Source organism: Mobula birostris, chromosome 24, assembly GCF_030028105.1.
Source record: "Mobula birostris isolate sMobBir1 chromosome 24, sMobBir1.hap1, whole genome shotgun sequence".
Lineage (NCBI taxonomy): Eukaryota > Metazoa > Chordata > Chondrichthyes > Myliobatiformes > Myliobatidae > Mobula > Mobula birostris.
The window spans coordinates 13,179,716-13,203,351 of NC_092393.1; the positions used below are offsets into that span (position 1 = coordinate 13,179,716).

The following is a 23,636-nucleotide window of genomic DNA, read 5'->3' on the forward strand; positions in this document are numbered from 1 at the left end:
TGCCTTCTTTGGCTGTTGTGTTGGAGTTGATGAGATTCAATCATCCTGAAACAAGTTCTGTGTAAATATATACAAGTGTTGTCATTTAATGATACGTAAAAGAATCAATAAATTACAGAAATCTTGAAAAATGAGATACAACTGAATTTACTATCTAACTGGTCACTGTAGCATATACTCTCAAATTTTGTGAACTGAAGGATGCAAATAGAGAGAAAACGTCATCCTCTTTGATTAGCTTTGTAAGGGGTTATTAATTTAGAATTATCACTTAACTAGATGGCACAGGTGTAACGAGATAGATTCTTCCCCTCCACCATCTGAATGGATAATGAACACTACTTCAATACTTCTGTTTTCCTTCATGCTCTCTCTTTGCTCTACTTATTTAATTTAGTGTTAATATATATTTCTTATTGTAATCTATAGGTCTTTATTATGTATTGCAATGTACTGCTGCTGCAAAACAACAAATTTCATGGCATATGCCAGTTATATTAAACCCGATTCTGAATGAATCTTTGGATTTTTCTACCCCAGGTTGTCATGGTGGTGATTTCATTGAATATATTGAAAACAAGAGATTCTCAAGGGAATGAAGGGACTCGGAGAGATAGTGGGAAAATTGCACTGAGGCCTAGATTGAATTAACTGAAACATTATTGAATAGCTAAAGCGGATTTGAAGGGCTTCCCCACCCCACCCTCACCAATTTGGTTTCTTTTGTCCAGATGTTCACCTGTAAACCTACAGCACAATCTTAATGGCATGAACATCGACTTCTCTAACTTCCGCTAATGCCCCACCTCACCCTCGTAGCCCATCTGTTATTTATTTTTACACACACATTCTTCCTCTCACTCTCCTTTTTCTCCCTCTGTCCCTCTGAATATACCCCTTGCCCATCCTCTGGGTTCCCCCCCCCGTCTTTCTCCCCAGACCTCCTGTCCCATGATCCTCTCATATCCCCTTTGCCAATCACCTGTCCAGCTCTTTGCTCCATCCCTCCCCCTCCTGTCTTCTCCTATCATTTTGGATCTCCCCCTCCCCCTCCAACTTTCAAATCCCTTACTCACTCTTCCTTCAGTTAGTCCTGACGAAGGGTCTCAGCCTGAAACGTCGACTGTACCTCTTCCTAGAGATGCTGCCTGGCCTGCTGCGTTCACCAGCAACTTTAATGTGTGTTGCACAATCTTATTAGTGCCTTTCTAAAAAGAATAAGGTTATTACAAAGTTCAGAATGACAAGCAATGTACTTTAGATAGTTAGCTGGCTTGGAATGGATATCAGTGGAAAGCCATTCTTAATCATCAATAACTTGTATAAACGATAACAAGCTATTCACCAATTTTGATTTAAAGACAGAAAATGCTTTAACCACAACATTCACTCTTATCTTTTCAATTATAATGAAGAGTCAGCTGCAGTGGCATTATTGCTGATCTGCCAAAAGCTCCTTTTCTCTGGCACCCTCCTGTATCTCAATAAATGTTACCCCTTGGCAATAGTACCTGAAAACACAGCTCAACCTTCTACGTGTGTGCAGACACCTAATTCTTTCACCACTCATAAATACTTGACTATCTGCCTATCATCCAGTATTGAATGAGAGAAACATCTTCTGTTTGTAGTCAACGTGGCTCTGCACTATTATGTGCTTGCTCCCTTATCACTGGCCCCATCACCATAGAAAATGTGGACTGAATCTTTGCAATCTTGATCCATAACGAGCAATGATCCATAAAAATGAGGCCCAACACTAAGCTTAATAATTTCCAACCTACATAACGTAATCCAACTCCACCCTCCCTTAGTTACTTCTCAACTATTCCAATGCACTCTAGGTTATCCTAGATTCTTCTCTCATAATCTGATTTACAGCAGGGCCTGTCCATTCAGAATCTCTCTGCATGCTGATTTCACATTTGCTTCGTTATGAAACAGCTCAGTTTTAAAATTCTCAATTATGTTTTCAGATCTCCCCATGTTTTCACCCCCTATGAACTCAGTAATCTCCGTTCCTATAACTTTCCATGAACCCTCTGCACCTCCAATTCTCTGATAGACTCTTAGTGGCTCCACCGTTGGTAGTCATTCTTTCAATTGCCTGAGCCATTGGCTCTGGAAGACCTTTGTTAAACCTTTTTCTGTCTCTACTTACATTATTCTTCAGACGTGCCTTGAACTTGCCCCTCTGATCAAACACTAAATCATCTGTTTGATGATTTTTTTAATGTTGTTTATTGACAACGTTTATTTAATGATGTCATTGAGAACCATCTGAAATGTTGAATAAATGAGTTTAGAAACTACATTTTGTCATTCCACCTATGAATGATTGAAAAATTAATTCAGATGTATTTTACTATTGTTTGAAATTGTCAGCACACTGTGAACTTCTCATTAATACCATCAGTTCTTATTAACTCCAATTTCTGATGGCATGTGATGATTCCCACCTTAATCATAAGCATTGTTTTTAACTGTTAATGTCTCCTGAAGATTTACAATGAAATGAGGAAACATTCATGAATTCCAAGATACAATTACACTCCTCGGATTCAGAATAGGTCAATCAAGATGGGAGTGAGAATCCGACTACAAGTGAGGCAGATTTGGGATCATGCAGGTAGCATTCGGGGAGCCCCTAAGCCTTCGCTCATCCATACAGTAGTGCAAGGAAGTTTGCAAACCCTGTAGAAATTTCTCCAATTCTCATTAAATATGACCTAAAATATGTTCAGATCTTCACGCAAGTCCTAAAACTAGATAAACAAGAACCCAATTAAATAAAAAACACAAAAAACAGCATACTTACTCATATATTTATTGGGGGAAATGATGTAATTTTACATGTGTTTGTTGGAAAAACTATGTGAACCTTTGCTTTCAGTAACTGGTGTAACCACCTTGTACAGCAATAACTTCAACCAAGCATTTCTGGTAACTGGTGATTAGCCCTGCACACCAGCTTGGAAGTATTTTAGGCCATTCCTCCTTATAAAACTGCTTCAACTCTGGGATGTTGGTGGGCTTCCTTGCATAAGCTGCTGGCTTCAGGTCCTTCCTCAACATTTCTACAGGATTAAGGTCAGGACTTTGACTCGGCCTTTCCAAAACATGAATTTTCTTCCTTTTAAGCCATTCTGTGTTGACCTGTTCTTGTCTTTTGGATCATTTTCTTGTTGCATTATCCATCTTTTATTAAGCTTCAGGTGATGAGTTGTTACCCTGACATTCTCCTGTAACATGTCTTGATACAATTTTGAATTCATTGTTCCCTCAACAATTGCAGCTGTCCAGGCCCTGAGGCAGCAAAGCAGCTCCAAACCATGATACTCCCTCCCCTATGCTTCAGAGTTGGAATGAGGTTTTGGTGTTGCTCTGCAGTGCCCTTTTTCCTCCAAACATGGCAACGTGCATTTCTGCCAAAATGTTCAACTTTTGTCTCATCTGTCCACAGAACATTGTCCCAGAGGCGTTGTAGAACATCCAGGTGGTCCTTTGCAAACTTGAGATATACAGCAATGTTTTTTTGGAGAGCAGTGGTTTCCTCCATGGTCTGCTTCCAAGAACATCATTCTCCTTCAGTGTTTTTCTTATTGTGGAGACATGAACAGAGACTTTATCAAGTTCTAGAGATTTCTGCGGGTCTTTTGTTGTTACCCTTCGGTTCTTTTTCACCTCCTTCAGTACTGCACAGTGTGCTCTTGGCGTGGTCTTCGCAGGATGCTCAGTCCTAGGGAAAGTAGCAACAGTAGCGTGTTCCTTCCATTTGTAGACAATTTCTCTTACTATGGATTGATGAACTCTCAGGTCTTTAGAAATGCTTTTGTAGACTTTTCCAGCCTAATGTATCTCTACAATTCTTCCTCTAGGGTCCTCTGAAAGTTGTTTTGATCAAGGCATAATGCACATAAACAGATCTTTCTTGAGAAGAGCAGGCTCTGTCAGTAACCTGACTTTGTGTGACTTTTTTAAGGTCAGGGCACCTCTATGACCCACACCTCCAATCTCGTCTCATTGATTGGAACACCTGATTTCAAATAGCTTTTGGTAGAAAGCATTACCCCAAAGGTTCACATACATTTTCCAACAAATACATGTAATATTGGATCATTTTTCTCAATAAATAAATGCATAAGTCTAATGTTTTTGTGTTATTTATTTAATTGGGTTCTTTTTATGTAGTTTTAGGACTTACATAAAGATCTGATCATACTTTAGGACATACGTATGCAGAATTAGAGAAAATTCTACAGGGTTTACTAATTTTCTAGCACCCCTGTATATCTGAGGTAGATGAGAGGAAGGAGTGTTACACCGTGGTAGAATTGCCATTCAAGGTTGGGAAGTGAAAAGCATGGTAATAGTGATGGAGATTGTATCATTAGGAAGATTGATACTATTTTTGGTATGTGAATGTATCAGAAAAGTTTTGTTGCCCACCCAGTGGCTAGGCCAAGACTGGATAGGAACTTGCAATAAGAAGTTAAGGATCCAGTTGTGTTTCATATGAGAACCAGCCATGCCAATAGACAAAGGAGGAGGTTTTCCTGGAGAATTATCAGGAGCTATGTACCAAATTAATTAGAAAAATTGCAAAATAAATAACCTCTGGATTACTACCTCAGTGGCATGTAATTTAGAATATGATTAATAGATTGGAGAGTTGAACACATGGCTCAAAAGCTGGTGGTGTGAAAATAGGTTTCACTTCACCGGGCACAGGTACCAGTTCTGAAGAAAGAGGGAATTACTCCATTGTGAGAGGTTTGATTCGAATTGAGAGGGAACATTGCTCCCACCATCCCAATTTTCATTTAGCAGAGTTTAAATTAAATTAAAAAACACTCCCTCTTGATGACTGGCAAGAATCTGGTCTTATGGTGAGTTATCATATTCAGCATAGATGTGGCGTGCTCCACAGTGGTAGTCACTTCAGCTATTTTCCATTTCATCTGGGAATCCAAGATGGAGTGTGTCCAATAGACCACAATGCACCAGGGTAGGAGTGGATGGATAAGCATAATAAACATTGCCATGATGGCCACCTTTGTGTGTTGCTTATCAAGCTGAGCATGGTAAGTGATTTCCAAATGTACTAAGGACTAAGGGTCTGAACTAATTGCCAAACTCCATTCAAATAAACCTTGCTGCATCATCTGTACTTTATGAAAAAGTTATTTTGAGAAAACACCTTTGATCACAAGTCCATTAGCCACTGCTCAGCATAAAACATCTTGCAGACTTTGCAGAAGGACATACAGACTGCCAGAATCATTTGGCGGAGTGCCTCAATGCCAGAACTCACCAACAAGCACCAAGGCCTTACTCTGTTGATAGCGAGAGCACCCCTCCACATTACATCCTTCCTAAATGGCCAGCATCTAATCCACAGCACATGCTGTGCTTCTGATTCTTATGACGAGGAAGAGCCAACCAACCACCTCTCTGTGGACTGTGTATTTGCAAAGAAACCCTTGGAAATAATGCAAGGGTCTAGTCACAGTTCACCCTGGGCACTGTGTAACAGAGGACATTCTCATTCATGGGTCGTTTTCAGGTTCGAATAGCAACACAAACATCAAGCGCTGCTCAAAGATCACTAACTCGGTGGAAGACACCACCTATCCACACACAAACACCAGAGATTCTGCAGCAGTTGCTGGAAATCCAGAGCAAGATCCAGTTCCTCCAGCAGCTTGTGTGTATTGGTCTCTTAGAGCAGCCTGATTCCTGGCTGAAGGAGCATGTGCTAAGGGACACACTGGAACTTGGTGCACCCAGTGAAAAGATTTATGGGGAATGATTATAGTCTGAGGACTTGCTTTCACTGGATACTAAAGAGCTAAGCCTTTTGTATAAACCTCTCAAAACACCTGAAGTTCATATCACCCAAAGAGGCTAGGAGTGGCAACGCTGCCTTTAAAATCTAAAATGGAGAAACCTAATAACACTATAAGTATATAGTCTGAATGACATCATAATTATGAAGAAAGCCAGGCATTGATTTTCTACTTCTTATATATACTTTTTATGAATAAAAATTATTTTTACCGTAAGAAAATAGACAGAAAACATGGGTTGGTGTTGCTGACAGGATCCCAAAAGAGGTAATATAAGTCATGGTATAATCAGAAATTGCAGAGGCATGTGATGAGGGTAAAGTACATTATTATGGGAAACTCAATTTTATTTATAGACTGGGTAAACCAAATTAACAGTAACAACATGGGGGAAAAATCATGTAATTTGAAGCCAGAATTATTCATCACTATCTCCCTAATCATAGATTAAATGAAGCACAACATAATAGGGTATATTTTGACTTATTATGTGAGAGCAATGTTTCTGGTGTCAGCTTTTAATCTAATGACGTGAGGCACAGTACATTCAAGGACAATAGAAAAAGTTCACAAGGACAGAATGCATAAACTGAGCTCATAATTCTGAAGTTAAGGTAAAGTAATTAAAGTGGTTAAAATGAGTGTAAGAATGAGTAGAAAAACTGAAAGGGTTGACTATTTTCTAAATGGAGAGAAAATATGAAACTCTAAGGCACAAAGGGGCTTGGGAGTCCTTGAGCAGGATTCCCTAAAGGTTAATTTGCAGTTTGAGTCTGTGGTGAGGAAGGCAAATGTGATGTTAACATTCATTTCAAGAGGACTAGAATATACTGTAAAAACAAGGGTGTAATGTTGAGACTTTATAAAACACTGGTGAGGCCTCACTTAGAGTGTTGTGAACCGGTTTGGGCCGCTTGTCTTAGAAAGGATGTGCTGAAACCGAAGAGGGTTTAATGAAGGCTCACAAAAATGATTCCAGGATTGAATGGCTTGTCATGTGAAGAAGGTGACAAGCCTTTCTCTGGGCCTATATTCACTAGAATTCAGAAGAATGAGGGGTTATCTCATTGAAACCTATTGAATAGTGAAAGGCCTTGATAGAGTGGACGTGGAAAGTATGTTTCCACTGGGGGAACTTGTTTTGAAATGGTAAGGTCAGTTAATGTGGTTTGACACCTGTCAGGTACAATGATGATGGGACAGAACAACACATGTCATGAGGGAGCAGGGAAGCGAGAATGAGAAATAAAGACACTTTCAGAGCATGAAGTGTCGAGTCATGATATATGCACTATCTAATTAAGCACCAAGATATGTTGCAAATACATAACAGTGGCAACGAGGGTATAGGCTTCGAAAGTAAGTTTAACGTTAGTTACGAGAATGGAGAAATCTGGGATTCAACACTTCTGATGTTTTTTAGAGCCAGCACACCAGTTCCAAGATGGACATGGTGGCTCAACTCATTTGAATTTTATGCTGACAGTAATGGACTGATAGTGGACAATAACGCAATTGATTATACAAGACAACAAAGGAGAGCACTACTTTTGCAGCTTGCAGGACCAGGTTTGCAGGATATGTTCTCAACACTACCAGACACGGGACAAATCATAGACTCTGCGGCAGCGGTGGATGCGCTGAATGCTTACTTCGTTCCCCAGATCAACACTACGTTTGCCCGGCAACATTTTCATCGGCTTGCCCCAAAACAAGGTGAGATAGTTCAACAGTTCTCTACTCACCTTCAGCAGGCAGCAGAAGTCTGTAATTTTCTAATTGACACAGACAACTAAATCAGGGATGCCATAGTGGGAAAATGTAACTCAGTTTATATGCAGAGAAAGCTACTGGAGAATATGCAGGGTCAAACACTTGCCCGCACACTGGAAGTAGCAGCACAATGTGAAAAGATAGAGGAACAATTGTCAGCCATGTCACCCCAAAGGACTCAACCGGAGACTGTGTGCCATGTTTCACACCATGAGGACACAACACATGGCAAATAGACAGGAGTGAAGATAGTCTACTAATACAAATGAAAGGAAATGCTACAGATGTGGAAATGCAGATCACCTGGGTAGAGACCCAAAGTGCCCAGCTCATGGACAGACGTGCAGAAAATGCAGTGGAATAGACCACTTAGCAAAACTATGCCGGACAAAAGGATTTAGGACACAAGAAGTGAACAATACTGAGGATGGACAGAAGGAATTTGCATTCCTTGTTAATGAGACAGAGTCATCTGATAAAAGTACTTTTTGTGTAAGGGGTGTAAATCTGTGCGATGTTAGTAGATTCAGGAGCCAAAAGTAATATGTTGGGTGAAAATGTGTGGGGGAAAAGCTTGTCAGACAAGATAAAGTACCATTCATATACTCCTAAGCAGAAGAGAAAGCTGTCCCATGTTCATCTAGCACATCACTGGAGGTTGAGGGGGTGTTTGAATGCAAACTACGTATTGGAAACAGAACAGACTAGGCAGACCTTATCGTGATAAAAGGCAATGTTGAACCACTCCTAGGTAGAGAAACAGCTACAAAACTGGGTGAAGAAAATGTCAATCACTTAAAAAGTCACTTAAGCTGCAGTACCAAAAGTGTTTGAAGGGCAGGAAAGCTGAACAACAAGCGGATCAGTCTGTACATTGATCCAAAGGCAAAGCCTGTGGCCCAGTCACTCAAACACATACCTTACAACTTCAGGGAGGCTGTTGAGAAAAAAAAGAACAGCTAATGAAAATGGACATTATAGAGAAAGTTAAGGCCCGATTCCCGTGATTAACCCGGTAGTAATTTTACCAAAACCCAACAAGGACATCAGAATGTGCCTAGATGTGAGAACGGCAAATGAAGTAATTGTGAGAGATATCCCATTCCAACTGTGGATGAGATACTACAGGGTATGAATAGAGCTGCGGTGCTTGGCAAACTAGACTTGAAATGGGGCTATCACCAGCTAGAACTAACTCCAGAATCTAGAGAGGTAACCACATTTACTGTGCATAATGGGGTGTATAGGTACGAGGGACTGATATTTGGTGTGTCGTCAGCCAGTGAGCAGTACCAGCATGAGATAGCAAATGCTTTAGCTGGAATTGAAGGAGTTGAGATCATTGCAGACCCACTGTCAAGGTCACTGGGAGAGACTGCTCAAGAAGAGAGAGACAAGCATGATTCAGAGGAATAGGACAGGTTCATAACTGTGTGTGGTACACCTAAAGCCCTGACAACATGAGAAGAGGAGAGAGCATCAATCACAGATCCAGAGCTGCAGGGAGATGAAATCATGTGTGACTTTATTGGTAGAGTAGATTCCATGAATTGAAGGGGCCAGTGCTACTGCGGTCTCATGCTCCTTTTCAGAAGGGTATTCTATTTGTCTGAAAACTGCCCAGTCCAATACTTCAAAATCCCCTTCAGGAATAAAGCTTTTTAAAATAAATAGCATGATGTAAGTGGTTGATTCAAAGCAGATGTGATCTCTTTTGTGAAACGCAGCCTGTTAGCAAGCTGACACCAGTGGCATTGCTTTCATACAGTGAGTCAGAATATGCTCTATTATGTTGTGCTCTATTTAAACCATCATCAAGATTGCTAAAGTTATTGGACTAACAATCTGCAGGACCGGATTAAATCCGCTGGCCGAGATCAAAGTAAATTTATTACATGTCACCATATACACCCCCGAGATTAATTTTCTTGTGGACATTCGCTGTAAATAAAAAGAAGTAAGAATAAAATTCCTGCCACTCTCTGTAAGGAGTTTGTATATTGTCCCCATGACTGCATGGGTTTCCTCCAGCTTCTCTGGTTTCCTCCCACAGTCCAAAGACATACCACTTGGTAGGTTAATAGGTCATCGTAAATTGTCCCATGTTTAGGTTAGGGTTAAATCATGGGCTGCTGGGTGACGTGGCTTGAAGGGTCAAAGGGCCTATTCTGTGCTGTATCTCAATAAATATATAAGCAATAAATACTGAGAACATGAGATGAAGAGTCCTTGAAAGTGAATGCATAGGTTGTGGGAACAGTTCAGTGTTAGGATGAATAAAGTTGAGTGAAGTTATCCCCTCTAGTTCAAAAGCCAGATTGTTGAGGGGTAATAACTGTTCCTGAACCTGGGGGTGTGGGTCCTGAGGCTCCTGTACCTTCTCCTTGATGGCAGCAAATTTTAAAAATACTTAGTATTACTATTGAGTACAATACAGCCAAATTGCCAGATCCTTGTACAAAGTTATTTGGCTCCACAGTTCCTTTCAAGTGAGAAAGTTTGTTATCGCATATGTGACTCCAAACCCACCAACATGGTTTACTCTTAACTGTCCTCTAAAATAGCCTTGCAACCTACTCAGTTCAAGTAAGGAAAGAGCAGTAACTGCTGGTCTTACCAATGATGCCTTGTTCATGAAAGATGAAGAGGTTTTTTTTAACAAACTGCTGTATGAAAGATGCTATGTGATGGAACATTACAGTTGATTAAGGATCAATATTTTTGTTAGTTGCAAAAAATCTTAGAATGCTTTAAAAGATGCCATAAGAATGCAAGGCCTTCTAATATCAAGATACCTCCATTAGGTTGTGTAATAGTGAAAAAAAAGATATGAACCAAATACAATTAATCAAAACCACAGAGGATGAATAACAAATGTGTCAAACAATGAATTTATGGCAATATCCAGTTACTGTGGCTTTGTATTTTCTTTTTGACGTATCCTTTAAACTCTCTGGCAGTTGCTCATCATCCTCAAAGAAAGCAAACTCTTAGGCAATTGAGTGCTGTATAAAATGTCCTACTTTTTTTTCTAATTATAGTATACAGTAGGTATCCAATCCAAGCATTATAATACTGGCAACTGCACAGCTTTCTTGTTTAATGTCAAAAGTAACTCCACCGATGACTCACAGGTACGCTTGACCTGATTTCTCCAGTGCTGCGGAAGGGTTTCAGCCCGAAACGTTGACTGTACTGTACTTTCTTCCATAAATGCTGCCTGGCCTGCTGGGTTCCTCCAGCATTTTCTGTGTGTTGCCCTTCATAATGATGTGTCTATCTAAAACCCTGAAACTCCACCAGGCCGCCTTATTCCACTACCGTTCTCTCTGATCACTCTGTGTAAAAAATTACCACTTATGTCAACTTTAAACGGCCCTCATTCTCCAAGCTTAGAAATATATGCTCTCATTTGACATTTCTACCCTGAGGAAAAAGTTCTGATTGTCTACCTTATCCACGCCTCCCGCAATTGAAAGAAAAAAACTTTATCTGGTCTCCACTTAGCCTCTGCTGCTTTAGGAAGTACAAACCATGTTTGTCCAACCTTTGCTTATAGCTTCGACACCAGGCAGCATACTGGTAAACCTCTTAAACACCCTCTCCAAAGCCTCTATTCCTTTCCTATAATGGGGCAACCAGAATGGCACTGAATACACCAAGTGCTGTCTGCCTCAAGTTTTATACAACATGGCTTTGTTACTCTTATATTCAACACCTTTACCAGTGAAGGCAACCATATCTTACACCTCCTTTATCCAGCTGAACCACTTTCAGTAAACTATTGTCCTGGACCCAAAGATCCCTCTGCACCTCAATGCTATTAAGGAGTCTGTCACTAACTGTATACTTTCTCCTCCCAAAGTGCAACATCTCACACTTGCCCAAATTAAACTCCACCTGCCAGTTCCCTGTCTATATCTGTAACTGAAGTATATTCTACTGTGTTCTTTCATAGTCTTTCCACAACTTCACCAATCTTGGTGTTGTCCACAATCCTGCTAATCCACCCAGGTGAGGCAACACTTCACTTGTGAGTCTGTTGGGGTCATCTATTGTATCCGGTGATCCCGGTGCGGCCTCCTCTACATCGGTGAAACCCGACGCAGATTGGGGAACCACTTCGTCGAGCACCTCCGCTCCAACCGCCACAACAGACAGGATCTCCTGGTTGCGACCCACTTCAACTCTGCTTCACATTCCCATTCAGATATGTCCATACATGGCTTCTTGTACTGCCATGATGAGTCCAAACTCAGGTTGGAGGAGCAACATCTCATATACTGTCTGGGTATTCTCCAGCTCCTTGGCATGAACATTGAATTCTCCAACTTCCGGTAATTCCGGTAATTCCCTCCCCCTCCCTTCCCCCATCCCAGTTTCACTCTGCCTGCTCCTCCAGCTACCTATCAACTTCCTCATGGTTCCGCCTCCTTCTTTACCTTTCCTGCCTATCCCCTCCCTGCTTCCCCACCTCCACCCTTACCCCTTGATCTTTCCCATTACTAGTTTCTCACCTCGAACCTACCAGCCTTCTCCTTCCCACCCTCCCCCCACCTCTTCAGTCCTGATGAAGGGTCTCGGCCCGAAACATTGACTGTTCGTTTCCACGGATGCTGCCTGACCTACTGAGTTCCTCCAGCATGTTTTGCGTGAATCCACCCATCTACATTTTCATTCAAATCACAAACAAAGATCCCAGAACCAATCCCTGTGGAACTCTCAAACTTTGTCTTCTATGGGTAAGCCAGTTCAAACTCCAAACAACAATTCACCCTGCATCTCATGCACCTTTATATTCTGAGTCAACCTACCATGCCTTAATATAGTCTATGTAGATAACATCCACTGCTTTACTCTCATCGAACTCCTTTGTCACCTCCTCAAAAAAATCCATCAACTTTTGTAAGGCATGGCTTGCTCCTCAAAACCTTGTTAACTTTCGCTAAGCAGGCAAGGCATTTCCAAATGTGCATAAATCCTATCCTTCAGTACCTTTTCCTTCCACTGATGTGAGGTTCACTAGTTTATAATCACCTGGATTATCCCCACTTCCTCCCTTGAACAAAAGCACACAATTTTTTCAACTCCTTAGTTATCCACTTTTTCGTAAGACAAGTATATAATACCTTGGAATTCTCCTTCATCCTGCGCACCAAGGCCTTGCTAATCACTTGCTTCACCAGTTTCCTGCTGCCTTTATATTCCACAAGGGTCCAATCTGATTAAAGTTCTCTAAACTTTACACTCACTTCCTGTTTCTCCTTGACTAGAATCTCTCAGGCCATCGTTGTCCTTAGAAATATAGAGGACTATGTGCTAGAGAAATTCTAGGCAGTTTCTAGAGTAGGTACATGGTCAGCACAACATTGTGGGCCAAAGGGCCTGTAATGCGCTGTAGATTTCTATGTTCTATGTTCCTTACTGTTCGCCAGAAAATGCTGGTGCTGAACTCCGATCAGCTAGTTTTTAAACAACTACTATATATCAAACATGATATATAGTAGTTGTCTGATAGCAGCTGCAGACAATCAACGCCCTTTAGCTCCTGTCTTATACTGTTATAGTTTCCCTCCCCAAATTTAGTAACTTAATGCTTAGGTGATTGCTTGAGATTCTGGCTTGCTTCCCATCCAAGTTTTGGTATAGAAGTTGCCTGTGCATGATTTATTTTAACATGAAGTAGAAGTTGCATACCAGCTGCCTTTCAAAGTTCAAAGTAAATTTTATTATCAATGTCACCTTATAGACCCCTAAGATTCGCTCTCCTGCAGGCATACTCAGCAAATCTATCAATTATCAATTAACTATAACAGGGTCAATGAAAGTTCAACCAATGTGCAGAGGACAACAAACTGTGCAAATGTAAATATAAATAAATAGCAAAAAATAATAAGAACATGAGATAATAAGATAAAGAGCCCGTAAAGTGAGATCATTGGTTGTAGGAACATCTCAATGATGGGGCAAGTGACTGTAGTTATTCCCTTTTATTCAAGAGCCTGATAGTTAATGGGTAGCCACTGTTCTTGAACCCCGTTGTGCAAGTCCTAAGGCTCTTGTACCTTCTCTCAGCTGGCAGCAGTGAGAAGGTGATGGGGATCTCTGATGTTGATGGATGTTGCTTTCCTGCAATAGTATTTCATATAGATTCAGCTTGGTTTTGAGGCCTTGGGCCAGAAGATGACTGTGGAAATCAGACTGTGTGGCATGGATGTACCCCTCAACATACTCTAGATTAGGTTTTTACAGTGTAGTCTTTAACATAATGCAGAAAACAGGACAGTTATTAATGCACAGCAGATTCTTACTAGCCATAATGTTATAATGATCAGATGTGTTTATTGCTGTTATTTGTCAGGTGATTAATAATGGATAGGTCCCTAGGAGACTAGCTTTTTGTCTTGGAAGTGTGCACAGGATTCTTGGCATCCATCTGAAAATTTATTATCTCTCCTGAAACAGTAAGTTCTCTAACATCGCAGCTCCCTCTCAGAAATGCATTCAAGTGTAGGCTTAAGAGTACAGGCTCAAACCCTAAAATAGTTCTGAATCAAGCTTGCTGCAAAGAGAAGGCATTTCTTTGACTTATCAGTATCTATCACATGTGCATTCAGATCTCAGAATTAGTTTCTATCTGAGAAATAAATAGCAAAAGATAACTGGATGAAAACTATTTTCCAGAGATCTTATCTAAAAATGACCGCTTGTCAATTGATTGCTGAAGAATAGGGAACACTTAGAAGATAGGTTTCAGTTCATCAGTGGCTGGCATAACAATGGACAAAGCAATGTTTAAATGTATCATTCAGAGGCTGGTACATAATTGGGTGGAGGAGATTTGTAGGTAATGATGCAATGGAACAAATGATTGAAACATGGGTCCAGTAAGCAAGGAGAAGCTAAGTACACTGTTGTGCATCAGAAAAGCCCTGGCTATATGGCATAAAGTTCAAAGTAAATCTACGATCAGAGTACATATATGTCACCACATTGTTGTTCCTCTCCGCGGCCTGCGGCACATCGAGTGGCAACCTTGCCATTTCTTTACCAATTGCCTGTTTTTTACCAGGCTGAGTTGCTAGCTCAACTCTCAACCCAGCATGAATGGAAAGCGCGCGTGCACGGAGCCGGCCAGGTTCAAAACTGGGAACACTCGTCTCGAAGTCCGTTGCAGATGCCACTACACCACCGGCCAGCTAATATCACCACGCACAACCCTGAGATTCATTTTCCTGTGGTCATACTCAGCAAATCTACAGAATAGTAACTATTACAGAATCAATGAAGGATTAAGTAGAGTGCAAGAAGACAACAAACTGTGAAATAGCAAGATAAAGTGTCTTAAAATGAGATTATTGGTTGCAGGAACATCTAAGTGGATGAGCAAGTGAATGTAGTTATTCCACTTTGTGATTTAAGGAGATTGGGGTCAGGGGAGCAAATGCCAAAGCTTGTTTTACTGCAAGAAGATCTGAAGAACAAGATCTCAAACTTCATTGCAGCTGACCATTTGAGCTTGTCCTTTTTAACTGCTTCCAATTCAGGCTTCAAGTCTCTAATTAAGGTCTGCTTTGTACTGAATAGCCCTTACTGTTGACCTTAGTATATATGTAAGCACATGCCCAAAAGAATCAGAATGAATTTCTAGATTAATACGCAGTGTCTGATGGTGTGTAGAATTTGGATTTAATTCATTCTCAGAGTGTGTGAAACATTATGCTTTGCAAAAGAATGTCTACTTCAACTCTCAAGAGTTCCATGAAATCCAAGTTCAAAATTCTGATTTGGCACTTTGTACTTCATTGCCTCAATCTGCACTTTGCTTTTATATATAAAAAGATTGTGCAAACTTTTCCAGAGAGTGATGTCACAGCCTGAACAAACATGGCTGGGAATCAACCTGTGACTTCATTCATCAAGTAGCCCATTGAGAACTCAGGCAGCTTATCTGTTTGGGTTATACTGTGACTACATTGTTCATAAGGAATCCATTGTTAGTTTGCCCATGTAAACATTCGCTGTCAGGTTGAAAACTACGCCCCCCCCCCCACCCTCCATCATTTCATTCTGGGATCCTCCTCTTTCCTTTCCAGCCCTGATGAAGTCTCGGTCCAAGATGTCAACTGTTTACTTTCATAGATGCTGCCTGACTTGCTGAGTTTCCCTAGCATTTTGTGTATGTTGCTCTGGAAATTTCTTAGCCAGGTAGGTAAGAAAGATGATAAAACCCAAGCAGTTATAAAGATAGCATGATCAAATTTGACCCTCAATCAAAATAATTATATGAGCACTCCAGCAGCAACTCAGCACTGTTCTGTTTAGAACTGAGCTGTACAACACACTTGGCTTGAAATTTACTGATCTCAATGAGAGGCAGTGCTAGTTCAGCCCTTTTCTCACTGTTACCATCAGGTAGGAGATACAGAAGCCTGAAGGCACATGCTCAGCGATTCAGGAACAGCTTCTTCCCCTCAGCCATCCGATTCCTAAATGGACATTGAAGCTTTGGACACCACCTCACTTTTTTAATATACAGTATTTCTGTTTTTGCACATTTTTTAAAAAATCTATTCAATATACGTAATTGATTTACTTGTTTATTTATTATGTTTTACTTTATTATTTTTTTTTCTCTCTCTCTCTGCTAGATTATGTATTGCATTGAACTGCTGCTGCTAAGTTAACAAATTTCAAGTGACATGCTGGTGATAATAAACCTGATTCTGATTCTGGTCAAGATGGTCTGAGATGGGTAGATGCGCCATATGAAGAATCCAGATACAGAAGTAGAAACCTGTATTAATGTCACACATTCAATATATTAAAATATGTAAAAATATATCACAGTAACATCATGGAGCAAAATACGATGTAACTAAATTGACATTTTTGATCATTTTTCTCCCCTGGCATCAATTAGAAAGTTGAACATGAATGTTCTGTTAAGGGATTGAGGCTGCCATTTGCTTCTGTGGGTAATCCATACGTGTGCTGGATCTTTGGACCAGCAGATAGTTTCATTCCATTTCAGGAATGCAGTTAGCTGTGATAATCTCTGTAATCAGGTACTACACTGAAACTCATTGGCTCCATTCAAACATAACGGAATGACCAGCTACAAACACATCAGCTGTGACCTTATCAAATGGTAGAGACTTGAGGGGCCAAAAGCATACTCCTGATCCTAATTCATATATTTACACACAGTAATACTCTGGGATTTGGTAAAAATGCTGAAACTGATTTCTGATTGTTGGTAGCCCGAAGTGTGATGATGCAGCCTGAAATATTTCTCACTCCACAGATGCTTCCTGTTCTGAGTGACCCTAGCATTTTGTTTTCTTTTCAAATTTTTAGCATCTGTGGTTCTGTTCTTTTCAATTGCCTTTCAAAATCAGCTTCTGTTTTTCTTAAAATATTCTTGCTGTTTCTATCAAGAAATCTGTCGTGTTTTTTGAGCTGTTGCTCTGCTTGCCAACATTGCATTCCAGAAATAATGTGTAGGTGGTTTTTGCTCCCTCGTTCCCATATCTCTCCAGCTCTGTATCTTTCTTAACCCTCTCATTATCTTCCTCTTTCACTCCTTTTTCTCAATTCCCCTTTATCTTTTTATCCTTATCAACTCCCCTTTCCCCATTTCTAGTCTCTCACACTCTTTCCGAATTCCTCACTACCCGCCCTCATATAACTTTTCCTTTCTCTCCTTTTCTGTTTCTCACTCACCTTCTTTCTATCCTGCCCCTCACCTCTTCCCTTTGTTTTTAATTTAGATTTTCTAAACCCAGCCATCCAAGCTACAATGATTGAATCCTAGACTGGTTTAAATACTAGAACTGTTTTTGTCCCAGCATGCGCTGAAGTGTCCTGTAAGAGGTGAATGGCCGATGTGCCAGGTTACTAGATTCAACCTCGAACCATACCTTCCTGTGCTGGTCCACCTCTGTTAAAAGGCTTAAAGTGTTCATGAGTAATGATGGCTTCTCACACTCATGCTACTCTCAGTTCCCTCCTCCTTTCTCTCCCAATCCCCTGACCTTTAGCTCTCTTATCTCTTCACTTTCCTGTTCCCACTCTCTCTTGATTGTTCTCTGCCCCATTTGTTCTCTTTCCCCTCCCTCCCTCACTCTGCCCCCTCCATTCTGTTTCCTTCTCTGTATTCTTCCCTTATATGCTGATTTTAGGGTTTTTTGTGCACAAATGAGGAAAATATAAGTGGTTCATGAAGGCAGGTGGTTACATTTAATTCTTTACACTTTAATTTACAGTAGCCACATAAGAATAATAACCAGAATGACCAAAGACCAATTAATCACACTCAGGTGATGTTAACCGAGGGAGAAATATTAGATTAGATTATGCGGACACGCAGTCCTCTTTTATTGTCATTTAGTAATGCATGCATTAAGAAATGATATAATTTGTTCCTCCAGTGTGATATCACAGAAACACAAGACAAACCAAGACTAAAAAAACTGACAAAAACCACATAATTATAACATATAGTTACAACAGTGCAAAGCAATACCGTAATTTGATAGAAGAACAGACCATGGACACGGTAAAAATTGTCAAAGTCTCTCGAAAGTCCCATCATCTCATGCAGATGGTTGAAGGGAGAAACACTCCCTGCCGTGAGCTTCCAGTGCCGCAAACTTACCAATGCAGCACCCTGGAAGCACCTGACCACAGTCCAACTCTACGTCTATCCGAAAACTTCAAGCCTCCGACCAGCTCTCCGACATCGAGCACCAAGCACCATCTCTGCCGAGCACTTCAACCCTGGCTCCTGCAACAGGCAATAGGCAAAGCTGAGGATTTGGGGCCTTCCCCTCCGGAGATTCTGGATCGCACAGTAGCAGTGGCAGTGAAGCAGGCATTTCAGTAGTTTCTCCAGATGTTCCTCCGTGCTTCTCACGTCTATCTCCATCAAATCAGGATTGTGCACGGTCTCCTAATTAACAAATATGATATCATTTCGGAGTGGTCGCGCGAGCTGCTTCACGCCGCCATCTTCTCCTCCCCCGAGGAGAATATTAGGTAGAGGCAAACTGCCTTTGTTCAAAACAATACAAGTTCTTTCGAATCTACCAGAGAGGACAGGCAAGCTACAAGTTAAGCATCTTGCTTGAGAAACTTCATTGACTCGTGCACTGACTACACTCCCTCAGTACTGCAGTCAGTGCACAAACCTAGATTTTACTTCCAAGACCCACAACTTTCTTTGCCTATGTTGCAACTGCTGCTACATCATGTAATAATCATGGAATTCATTAACTGCAAAGGTGCTGGTTGTATTTGCAATTAAAGTTTGCAAATAATTGGAGCAATTCGGGTATTTTCATTGGAATAGAAATTAAAAATAATGTTAAGTGTTATTTCATGGTTAAGTACCAATGGTTACCATGGAAGCAAAATAGTCCGTGCTTGAAAGCAAGTCTCAGGAACTCTTCTCAAACATGACTAGCCAGGAACATTTTGACAATTTACACTAAATATAGTGCAAATGTAAACAAGTAGAGTTGTTCAAGTGCTGAATTTACATCTTCCTGCATGATCATGACAGCAACCAGTAAAATTCAAAGTAAAATTTATTATCAGAGTACATACATGTCACCACACACAGCCCTTTTACTGTGGGCATACTTAGCAAATATATAGAACAGTAACTGTAAACAGGATCTGTAAACTGTAAACATCATATGGTAGCAAATATTATTGAGATGCTATCACTAACAGAACATCAAACATGTCGAAATGTGAAGAAAATCCATGGGATCCAATTTCAGAGTTGTTGACTGCATCACTGGACATTTCCAAGTTTCTGAAAAAATATCAATTAAACTGAAATTGAAGAAACATTCTCTTTTGAGTCCAACTCAATGAGATCTTAATATATCATTACATAGACTTAAAGAGAATATTCTTTTCATCAGAGACTGGATACACAGTGTTTCACACAATATTCCTGCATTATTATTTATTGCAGTTTGACATCAGTACATCAGAAATAGAATCAGGATCAATTTATTATTATCGGCAGGTGACGTGAAATTTGTTAACTTAGCAGCAGCAATACATAATCTAGCAGAGAGAGAAAAATAAACAAGTAAATCAATTATGTATATTGAATAGATTATTAAAAAATGTGCAAAAACAGAAATACTGTATATTTAAAAAAGTGAGGTTGTGTCCAAAGCTTCAATGTCCATTTAGGAATCGGATGGCAGAGGGGAAGAAGCTGTTCCTGAATCACTGAGTGTTTGCCTCCTTCAGGCTTCTGTACCTCCTACTTGATGGTAGCAGTGAGCAAAGGACATGCCCTGGGTGCTGGGGGTCCTTAATAACGGACGCTGCCTTTCTGAGACACTGCTCCCTAAAGGTGTCCTGAGTACTTTGTAGGCTAGTGACCAAGATGGAACTGACTAGATTTTCAACCTTCTGTAGCTTCTTTTAGTCTCATTTAGCTCTCTAACTGAATTAAACCTGAGTTGTATCAGTGTATTATCAGTATTTTATTGACTTTTGACCATACACCCAGCCCCTGTGAAGCCTTCCTTCTTCCCACTGTGAACCATTTGCTTGCTGTTTCTGCATTTTTGATATGGTCTTTTTACATCTTCAATGACTTTAAAATGCTTGCCAGCTACTTCCACTCCAAAACTGCATTCAGCTCTGTGTGGTCCGATCTTTGTCCTATAAACCTTGCTCACGTCAGAGCTGCTTAGTTTCATATGCATACAAAATACCTGGCCCCTCTGCCTGCCGCTAATGTATGAAACTCTACATCTTAATTATCTCCCCTAAATAGCTCACCCCATCCTTCTTTGTTCCCAATTTTTCCACTCACTATAGTCAGTAGCATTCCCCACTCTTTTTTATTCTATCAGAGGCTATTTCTTTCAACAACTGCAACTGGCCTCTTTAATTATTCATCTAGAACCATTTTGTCTTCCTCCTCCTCCTCTGTCAATAACAGTTTCCCTAAAAGCCCATCTGTTTGACTTGGTCCTAATCCCTTCACTGTGTGGTTTAGTGGGTAGAAGTTCTCTTTCTGTACCCAAGACTCTGGGTTCCAGTTCTATTCCAAAGAAATAAACAGAAAAAAATCAGTCTGGGATGACTTGCTTATCAGTCCTATGCTTATAATCCAAAAGGCTTCAGGACTCAATAAATGAAGGATCTTGACACCATCCATTGGATGTGGTTAAGTGTTAGAATCAGTCTAAGATAACACAGTATTATTTAAAAGAGCAATGGAGTTTTCTGCACTGTCCTAGACAACATCTGTCTCTTAACCAATGTTATTTAACCAGATAATCTGACCATTAATAGATCACCCTGAATGATAACAACACAATTTACTGATCATTTATAATACTTATAAGCTTTTCACTCAATATTTAATTTATTTGAGTTGCTGATGTGTACACAGCTAAATGTGAAGATTCTATTTACAACAAATAAATAATCTGGATATTCTAAATGAAAGAATATGTGGTAAATCACAATGCAAAAAAAAAACAAAGACCATATCTTTAAGGAGGAAAGCGGGTGGGTGAGGTTTCCTACCTGATGAGAACTGTGGGAGGATAGATCAATGATAAATGTATGGAGAGGGGCAGATTTAGGTTGAAGCTCTTTTGATGAAACCTCCAGGTGATCATCCAATAAAACTTGGCACCTGAAAATAAAAAAGATGTCTCCAAATCTGTATCATGTTTGTTGAAATGTGACACCTCGTACAATGACTTTCATTTTCTTTCCCATTCACTAAGCTTCTGAATTTCCTGCATAATTTCCATTTACAGGACTCTTTGTTTAAGGTAGCCTAAATGATGTTGCTTTTCTCAAAATGGAGAGCATTCTGACTGGTTGCATCGTCGTCTATTACGGTGTTTCCAATGCACAGGATCGGAAAACCTGCAGAGGGTTGAAAATTCAGCCAAATCCATCATAGGCACCAGCTTTCCCACCATGGTCCATGAACACGACCTCACTATTTTGCTCTATTTTTGCAACCACTGATTTATAGTTTTGTATTTCTTATTGCAACTTATAGTAAATCTTTATATGTATTGCACTGTAGTACTGTCACAAAATAACAAATTGCATGATCCACACGTCAGTGATAATAAACTTGATTCTGATGGGAAGAACTTGAATTAAGTCCTACAACAGTTATCTTTTCGATATTCAAGGTACAGTTTGGATAATGATTTCATTTCATTTGCTTTTCAGTATGTTAGAGTATTCACTGGACCTCCAGAATGTCAGTCTATCAGCAGTCCGTACTGTGAGGGTCCTGAGACCACTACGAGCCATTAACCGAGTTCCTAGTAAGTATAATTCTTCCTCAGTAAGACTTATAAGTTTTTCACTCAATATTTAATCTATTTGATTTGCTGATGTGTAGACAGCTAAATGTGAAGATTCTAATTACCACCGACCAATAATCTGAATGTTTTAAATGAAGGAATATGTGGTAAATCTCTATATTAAAGAAAAGACCATATCTTTAAGGGGGAAAACGGGTGGTGAGATTTACCACCCCATAAGCCCTCATATTCTGTAACTTCTGCCATCTTCAATGGATCCTACCACTAAGCAAACCTTCCCCCCCCCCCACCCTGTCTCTACTTTCCTCAGGGATTGCTTTCTGTGACACACTTGTCCATTCATCCCTCTCCACTGATCTTTCTCCTGACCCTTACTCCTGCAAACAAGACAAGTGTTGCACCTACCCCTACACCCCCACCCTCAGGGCCACAATCAGTTTTTTTCAGCTGAGGCAACATCTCACACATGAGTCTGTCAGGATCATCTACTGTATTCGTTGCTCCCGGTGCAGTTCCCTCTACATCGGTGAGAGCCAACATAGATTGGAAGACCACTTGACCTTTGCTCCATCCGCCAAAAAAGTGTGATTTCATAGTGGCTAACCATTTCCTATTCCTATTCCCATTCTGATACATCAGTATCAGAATGGCTACCATGGCCACCTCTAGTCAGGATGAGGCCACTCTCATTTGGAGCAGCACCTCATGTTCCATCTGGGTAGACTCCAACCTGATGGCATGAATATCAATTTCTCTAATTTTGATTATTTTCTCTCTCCTCCCACTTTCTTTTTTCCCTCTTACCCATTCTGTTTCCTTCCCCTGCTCATCATCTCCCTCTGGTGCCTCTCTTCCTTCCCTTTCTCCCATGGTCAACTCTCGTCTCCTATCAGATTCCATTTCATTCAGCCTTTTAGCTCTTCCACCTGCAACTTCCTAGTTTCTTACTTTATCACCCCTCCCCATCCATCCACCTTCCCCCTTACCTGGTTTTACCTATTACCTGCCAGCTTGTACTCTTTACCCTCCTACCCTACCCCATCTTCTTATTCTGGCTTCTTCCATCTCTTTCCAGTCCAGACAAAGCGTTTCAGCCTGAAATGCTGTTTGTTTATTCCTCTCCATAAATGCTGCCTGACCTGCTGAGATCCTCCAACATTTTGTGTCTGTAGCTCTGATAAATCTGAACAAATGTGATTATGAAAGGATTATGAAAGCTGTAGTTCATTGGGAGAATACATTGAGAGGTATGATAGTAAATAGGCAATAGTTGGCATTTAAAAGTGCATAAATTGCAAAAAATAAACACCAGAACTCAAATGTAAAGTGATTCATTGATAGGTGACAAAAGAAATTAATGATAGCAATAAATCGAAGGAAGGTCCAAAAAATTCAAGGTAAATTTATTATGAAAGTAAATATATGTTACCCATATACACTCTAAGATTCACTCACTTTCACAATTAATATAAAGAAACAAAATAAAACAAGCTAAGTGACAATAATAAATTGAATAAAGTTATCCCCTCAAGGCCTAATGGTGTGTGTCCTGAGGCTTTCAGACATCCTTCCCGAAGGCAACAGCGAGAAGAGAGCATGGCTTGGATGATGGGGGTCTCTAATGATGGATACTGCTTTCTTGCGATAGTGCTCCATGAAGATGTGCTTAATGGTG

General features: G+C 40.3%; 1 protein-coding gene across 2 annotated transcripts in view; it reads left to right on the forward strand.

Moving 5' to 3' along the window:
- Positions 1–23,636, forward strand: part of cacna1g (calcium channel, voltage-dependent, T type, alpha 1G subunit) — a 360,201-nt gene that overhangs the window by 33,357 nt on the left and 303,208 nt on the right. For both annotated transcript variants that reach the window (XM_072242528.1, XM_072242529.1), the window contains exon 3: positions 21,864–21,961. In XM_072242528.1, coding sequence (XP_072098629.1) covers positions 21,864–21,961 — 98 coding nt within the window. The remainder of the gene's footprint in view (positions 1–21,863; positions 21,962–23,636) is intronic.